Source organism: Cimex lectularius, unplaced genomic scaffold (assembly GCF_000648675.2).
Source record: "Cimex lectularius strain Harlan isolate CLEC.00 unplaced genomic scaffold, Clec_2.1 scaffold151, whole genome shotgun sequence".
Classification (NCBI taxonomy): Eukaryota; Metazoa; Arthropoda; class Insecta; order Hemiptera; family Cimicidae; genus Cimex; species Cimex lectularius.
In genome coordinates this window covers 1023436-1031892 of record NW_019392786.1, presented here as the reverse complement: position 1 = coordinate 1031892, position 8457 = coordinate 1023436, and the positions used below count along the sequence as shown (strand labels likewise).

At 33.7% G+C, this 8457-nt stretch overlaps 1 protein-coding gene across 1 annotated transcript in view; it reads left to right on the top strand.

Annotated features, from left to right (window-relative positions):
• The first annotated feature begins 662 nt into the window (after positions 1-662).
• Positions 663-8457, top strand: part of LOC106662449 (homeobox protein slou-like) — a 40952-nt gene continuing 33157 nt past the window's right edge. The window contains exon 1 of the mRNA XM_014386547.2: positions 663-997. Within this exon, the coding sequence (XP_014242033.1) occupies positions 709-997 (289 nt within the window). The 5' untranslated portion in view covers positions 663-708. The remainder of the gene's footprint in view (positions 998-8457) is intronic.

Genomic DNA, 8457 nt, shown 5'->3' with positions numbered 1-8457 from the left:
TACCATGTATTTGTATTTTTACATATATTGTTTATACTTTTTGTTATTGTAAAATGTCTTTTTTATAGTGGATTTCGATCCGTAAATAAATAAATAAAAAAATAAAAAAATAAAAAATACCTGATCATCACACGTAAACCTCTATAAATCTAACTATGATCATTTGAACCTCTTTAATTTTCCGGACCTCTCTAATTTTATGACAAACCCTTGTTTTTCAATATTATTTGAATCAGTCATTGACCGCTAACAAAGCTTACCGTTTAAAAAAAATTTACAGGTAAATATTTAGTTTGTAAATTAAAACTTCTTTTTTTTTATTAATACTTAATTTCTAAACGGACTTTCTTTGATAGAGTAAATAAAAATTGTATAAAAATCCAATAATTTGTTTGTGTTAGTTAAATAGTAAGAGTGTTTGAGTGGTTGTGGAGGGGGGGTAAAGAGTCCAAATAAGAATGGCAATTAGAGTGTAAAAGGGGTTGCGGTAACTGGTAGGTGATTAGAATTGTTAATAGGCTGATAAGATTAGCCATAAAAGTGGTTGGTTGCTCCGGGTATTAGAGAGTTGTCGTCACCTGTTTAGGCGAGGCGGGCCGGGGGAGAGGCGTGGCCGTGCCGGGATTCGGCGTTGGGCGTGACTCGGGCCGTCGCCGCCCATCGCAGGGGGAATTCGGATGAGAATTCAGTGGAAATGTGACGGCCGAGATGCTAAGAGAGGAGGAGAGGTTATCCCCGGCCGAGGGAGCTTTTTCCAGCCGTTCGCCTTCCGAAAGCGACTCCGAGGAGGCCCTGGACGTCGGATCCCCCGTCGACCTCACCAGCCGGGGTCTCTTAGCCAGGCTCAGCCCGCCTCTCGGAGGATCCCAGCCCTTTCCGAGAAGTTTGCCCTTTTCCGTCGACAACATCCTAGACCCGAACAAGTTCACGGGGAAGTCGCAGGACGGACCCAAATTTCAGAACCATTGGAGGCCCCACGAGTTAAGCGACCATTCCAGTAAGTATACACATTATTTCTCTCAGTAACTTATTATAAACCCTCTTATTTAAGCCTTGATCGTATCACTTAATCCTAATCTTCTCAACTACATATTTTTTCTAAAGTTTTTACAAGCATATCTGCCCTAGATATCACTGCCAATACATCAAATCAGTCACTGCGCGATCGATTCGTTATTCCAAATGTCTGTTTCTTAGTGACCTGTTGTTTCATTAATTGATGAGTCGTGAGGAGCGGTCAAGTATGATGTAGTTTAGAAAAACACCACTTTCATTTTTTTGCCGATGTTTCGACCTTTATTCGGGTCATCTTCAGGGCATAAAGTGTGGTGCTAGTCTTGTGTGTTTTGTGAACCTCATTCACTCATTCACCCAACTCTTGACCGCTCCTCACAACTTCAACCAAGTTATCAGAATTTTTAATTGACCGATTCCTGAGTATGACAAAAAAAATTTGAAGCACTAAGAATAAGTCAACAATTATTTTACTACTAACATTTACTTTAGGCTTTGAAATATCAATTCCTAAACACAAAAATGGATTAAATTATGCATATAGTAACTATATGCAATTTTATTTCACTAATCTAAAACAGTTCTAAACTTCTTCAAATCTACATTGAATCCAGAGTACTTACAAATTATTTTTTCAAAAACGCCGGCAGCCCAGGGTTGGTATTACTCTGCTGTGACAAAGCCCCGAATAAAAGTAAATTTTTTATATATTAGGTGTTAATATAATCACATGCAATGTTAAATTATTGTTTTATTTATCATTCCGCTATTTTCACTTACGTAGGCATTATTTTGGCTTAGAGAGATTGACTTTTTCGATGCTGTTGTATTTCAAACCATCAGATACTTAATGGGACAATTCAACCCAGAGAAGTTTTAAAAAAACACCGGCTCCCAGGGGGTTGGTATTACCCCTGCCGTTGCAATTCGCCATAAAAAATTAAATTAAAATAATTTTTTGTATGTATTACGTGGAATGCATTAACAATATTATTTTTGTTTGTAAATTATTTCATCATTTAAGAAATCGTTCTGATATTCCTTTTGCTGTCAACTAACAAATATGGACTTTTTTATAAGAATTTCTCCCCATTTTTTACAAGCAATTCTGCCCTAGATAACACTGCCAAGGCAAAATAATTTTTTTATATATTACGTGAAATGCATTAACAATATTATTTTTGTTAGTAAATTATTTCACAATTTAAGAAATCGTTCTGATTTTCTTTTTACTGTCAACTAACAAAAATTGACTTTTTTTATAAGATTTCTCCCCTTAAAAGAGAACTGTGACAAAAAAATTTAAATTTGAATATTACAACGTATTTTTCTTATGTTTTTACAAGCAAATCTGCCCTAGATAAGACTGCCAAGACACCAGATCAATCACTGCGCGGTCCTGGGGTTTCGTTGTTCGAATTGTCTATTATCAAAATATTTAATTGACCAATTCCTCTGTATAAAAAAAACTTGAAGCACTAACAAGAAGTCAGCAATTATTGTACTACTAACATTTACTTTATTCTTTGAAATCTCAATTCCTAAGCACAAAAGTGGATTAAATTACAAATTACCGTATGCAATTTTATTTCACTAATCTAAAACAGTTCTAACCTACTCAAAATCTACATTGAACCCAGTGTTCTTACAAATTATTTTTTCAAAAACGCCAGCACCCCGGGGTTGGGATTATTCCGCTGTGACAAAGCCCAGTAAAAAATTAAATAAAAATAAAATATACATTTTTGTATATATTAGGTGGTGATATAATCAACATGCAATGCTCAATTACTGTTTTATTTATCATGCCGTTATCTTCAGTTATGTAGGCATTACTCTGGCTTACAGAGGCTGATTATTTCAATGTTCCTGGATTTGAAACCACCAGATCCTTGATTCAGACCAGGGTAGTTTTAAAAAACACCGGCTCCCGAGGGGTTGTTATTACCTCTGCTGTTGCAAATCCCAATAAAAAATAAATTATTCCTTTTTTACGTATTACGTGGAATGAATTAACAATATTATTTTTGCCAGTACATTATTTCACCGTTCATGAAATCGTTCTGATTTCTTGTCTACTGTCAACTAGCAAAAGTTGACGATTTTATAAGAATTTCTCCCCTTAAAAGAGTACTAAGTCAAAAAAATCTAAATTATATTATTGGAATTGTGTACTATTTTATGCTACTTTCATTTAACTTTATAGAAAGTTCATGTATATAAATTGTTACGTAATTATATATTTTTTACTTTGAGACTGGGTATTACGCGTATAAATAAAAGTCTATTAGTGTTGAACATTTCGACATAAAAAAATTAATAGAATACATTTTTCAATATAGTGTCTAGTTTGATGGCACTTATTAATCGTGTACTAATCAATTAAACAAATGATTTATAAAATAAACACACCCTTAAATTCTCGGGGAGTTGATCCAAAGAATTAATATGAATTTCATTGTTATTTTTCCATTAAAATGTTGCTTCCGGTCTATTTAATTTCTGAAAAGAGAAAGAAGAGCAAATTGATTTATAACTCTTGAGCAGATCTCATACCTTCAGTTTTGTTAAATAAGATATTCTCCCATGCTTTTTATTGCTCAATTTCTTTTTAAGCCAAGTAGTTGTTTTGAAATTGTATCGGTGATTCTGGTTTTTAAATTTTTTTTGTATTCAAAAATCTAGGATCAGGCCTATTGAAAGAAAAGTGAAACAACCCGTTCTTTCGTTAAGCGTTCGAGGAATTTCATCAGGACTTAAAAACGGAAACTTTAACTTAACAAACATGAACTTACAATACTGGAACTTATAGGTTGAAACATATTGAATTTACTAATTGATATTAGAACGGAATCTTCCAGTCCATTCCAGCATAACGAAGTAACTGAAAGTTTTTCTTGTATATCTTGGCCTTATCTCAGTTTTTTAATACAATATTTTAATATTGAAGGCAGATGTCTATTTAATATTAGTTCGAATATAATTTTATTCACTAACTTCGTGGTCCGCTTGACCAATTAATATATTGCAATTAATTAAGGTTTTTTGTTGAGATAAAAAAGTCAATAGCACGAGCGGGATTCGAACCCACTATCTTCGGCTTGATACTCCGCTGCTCCACCACTTGAACTATCGTGACCTCGATCCACTCGGACACCAACTTCCCATCTCAACCACACCTTTCGAATTTTCCCTCCTTTTTGTCATTTTTCAAATGTCGTGTAATCAATTTGATTCTCGGCGACAAGTGAAATGGCCACGGAGAGCTTTAGTGAAAAGACCAGCTTAATATTCTATTTAAGTTCACTAGTTTCGTGGTCCGCTTGACCAGTTAATATCTTACAATTAATTGGTCAAGTGGACCACGAAACTAGCGAGTTTAATAAGTTTAAAATGAAGGATACTTCACTAAAGCTCTCCGTGGCCATTTCATTTGTCGCCGAGGATCAAATAGATTACACGATATTTGAAAAATGGCAAAAAGGAGGGAAAATTCAAAAGATGAGGTTGAGATGGGAAGTTGGTGTTCGTGTGGATCGAGGTCACGATAGCTCAAGTGGTAGAGCAGCGGCGTATCTAGCCGAAGATCGTGGGTTCGAATCCCGCTCGTATCATTGACTTTTTTATCTCAACAAAAAAAACCTTAATTAATTTTAATATTTCATATTTAATTATATATCATGTTATTTATATTAGAAAATCGATGATCAAGTATATATTTACGTCTTACGTTTTACTTTACTTTTTAATTTCGAATAATTAAAATTTGTCGTCGTTATAATTAAATTGTTTATATAAACTCCAATTTTTTATAAAATATAACTATTTTTTATTAAACATTGTATTTTATTACTTTTGATTTACAAAATCCGGTCGTATTTGTGATTTTTGTTTCATTGAAAATATAATTTAGACATGCTGCTATAGAATTTTTTGTAAGTAATTTTTCATCTAAGGAAAATTAATGTTTTTTCTTAGTGTATTGAAATCCTTGATCGGTACTCCTTCTCGTACTTTACAAAGTTTTGGACATAAACCAATTTTTACACTATAATTAAATTTCTCAGTTAACCGTTGAAACTATTTCAACTTCTAGAATTTTATTTTCAAGCACAGAATTTTACAAGTTTTAGTTAGTTAAATAACATATACAAATTATTTCCAATTAGTAATAATCCTTCTAATATATGAACACCTAATTTCATTAGACATTAACGGCATTTTATTATCCTGTGGGGTTTCTATTATTTTATTACATTTTTTGTCTTAACACTTTTTGTAAATGATAGAAAATATTTACAGCCCTTTTTGATGGCCAGACTTGCTCTTGAACAGAAAACGTAATTTTCTAGTTAAAAATGATTTGATTTTGAAAAAATTAAAAAATATACACGGTTCTTGAGGACCAATTCAACTTTAAAAAAATTTAAACGTGACCCTGTACCTTATAAAAGGTTTTTTATTATCAATGCAATGCCGCAATTAAATTCTTAAAAAATAACGGAATTATAGCGCAAATGTGTGTTATTTAGCGACCGGTTGTTCAATTAATCTGACCGCTCCTCACTACTTCAACAAATTATGGCACAAATTTTCCAAATTGGATTTACATATTTTGCACTCCATTATAATTTTTTCTGAAAAACCGGAGAAATTTTTAACTAGGCTGAAATATATTAAATACGTATTTTTTGGCTAACGTTATCTGGTTAAGAGAACTTCATCCGTTCCATCTCAAAAGGACATTTTGCAGTTGGAAAATAATTTTTTTTATAACAAACTTTCGCTGAACAAAAATATAATTTATAGTGAATTTATAACTTTCTTCTTATTTAATAAAAATAAAAGCATAAAAGTTGATAGACTAGTGCTAACCCGTTTTGGCAGTGGTGTACCATTAGTTATTATTAATTGTTGGATGACGTTTCAACCCTTGCATCAAAGGACTATAAATGTTAACACTTTTCATCGGTAAACCTTTTATGAAGTCTGAACGGGCTGGGGAGGGGGAGGTTTGAGTTTAACCGGCACAAAGTTGGCCACGTTTAAGAGTCCGCTTCATTAGCACTCTAACTGGTTCATTAACCGGAAAACTTAGCTCTACTTCTAATTAGGGTTGAATTTCAATGCGGCGCAAAGATTATAAGCCGAAAAGCGCTGTTGACACAGTCAATTTGCCGGCCACGGGGAGAAACGGAGAAGGGACTTAATTTTTGAACTGTACCCTTACGCAGGATCTTAAGTTTGATGATCACATTTTGAATTTCTGCCTCAACTCGAACGTTTCAGGTCTAATATTTAAAATATTACAGTACAATTTATTTATTTTAATCATCGATCAAATGAACAAGAAACTTTGCAAATATACTTTTACGGTGAACAAACCATCTTTCTCTATGTAGTTATTTTTTTCTGTTTGTTATTTCAGTCTACTTTTGAGTACAGTCAATACTTAGTCTAAAAACTCTTATATTGTTTCATTTCTCTATTCTATTAGTTTAGTATTTACGTTTTCGTGGACAATTGACCAAGTTACTTTTTTCAATCAATTAATTATTCTTTCTATGTAAGGTCTTAGTTGAGATAAAAATGTCAGTGTCATGAGCGGGATTCGAACTCATGACCTTCGGCTAAATACGCCGCTGCTGTACCAGTTGAGCTATCGTGACTTTGATCCTGTCGGCCACCAACTCTCCATCTCAACCTACAACCTTTCGAATTTTCCCTCTTTTTTGCCATTTTCTATTAGTAATACCGAGTGCTTTTTCAACACCAGGGGCCAAAATCAGGTTTACAAAATACAGCTCGTTTTTCTTTCATTTCGTTTAAAAGCGAATACATTGTCTTTAAAGATATTTTTCATAGTTTTTAAAACTGTGTGGTGATTAGTGACAGTTAATCGATATTTATTTAGAAATCGTGAGATGCGGTCTGGTGTGGTTTCAGAAAAACATTTTCTTTATCGTGCCAACGTTTCGATCTTTATTGAGATCATCTTCAGGGCTTAAAGTGATGTCTTCTGTGTAATTGTGCCATTCTTGCGTGTCGAGAGTTTTTAAAACTTTTGTTATTTTTATTCTATTGGCAGCATGTGGGTTTTAACAGATTATTACAACGGTTAAACGACGATAATTTGAAAGTTGGACAAACAGACAAATAAGCCCGTCCAGTAGGGTTTCCAAATCTGGTCTAAATACACCTAATGGGCCTTTCCAGGCAGGAAGGACCCTTCGGAGAGATTTAGATGTCCTTCTTGTTTGGGTGTGACCGGGAAATAGCACTTCCGAATTGTCCGATTTGTGAGCAGGCACCCCTCGTCGTTTTAACCCCCTTTTCAACCCTTGTGTAAACACCGGCCAACTCAGCACGCGCCCGCACGTGCTCACCAAACGAAAACAAACCGTAAGCCACTTTCCTCTCAGATACGAGGAACGTCCGTGTACAATGGGACCGTTTAAAAATATTCCCCTTCCCCTTTCTCCCCCAAGGGTTTCTTCGTTTCCCGGATTAAAACGTTAATTTATAATAAGTCGTGGCAAATTATAAAACGCTTCGCGTAATTTTGTCTGGAGTGCCCTGCGGCTATTTTTACCCCGGGAGAGGGTCACGGTTTGAGATAATAAGGTAATTTAAAGTGAAACCGAGCTTTGGAACGCTTCCCAAAGTTTGAACGATGAACATCCTTCGTTTTAATAAATAGATTAAAGAGCTAGCCGTAATCGGCCGGGTTTGACGAAAAATGGGCCAGTTGGCATCAAATACTCTTCCCTTTTAACCAGTGTAAAACGTACGGCCTTCACTTACATTTTGATTGAGCTATTTTTAGATATAAACGCTCATAAAATCATTACGATCTTTTTTATTACAAGTGTAATCATTGATTTACTAGAATTAACGTCAAAACGCTTCATTAAAGCTGACACGTAGTTCCTCTATTGTGACATATAAAATAATTTTTGTTATTGATTGTAGGGTTGAGGTCAAAATTCAAATTTACTAAGCCTATAAGTTAGAAAAACATTGGATTTTACACAATAAAGCGAATACATTTTTAAAAATAAATGTTTAAATCTTCATTTTCCTCTGTGGGGTATCAACAAGTTCCTACTTCCTTTGAAAACTCCTTGACTGTTGTCTTGGCAAATATATAATTTTTCGTATAATAATTTTTATAAAGTATACAAAAAGGGCTAATTTTATTTCACTATGTAACAGAGGATGATGTCATGTTTGAATATATTATCTTGGCTTCGTTTTAAAAATACCTGTAAAAAAATAGTACAACTTTAAATCTTATTTTGGTGATATTTTACCTTGAAGTATGTGGGGTAATTAAACTGTAGATTGGTCCAAAATCAAATGTTTAACTTTCCTATCAGTTTTATAGTCTATATTGATTAGTCAAAGAGAGATAGTTGGTATATTATTAATTATACTACTAAA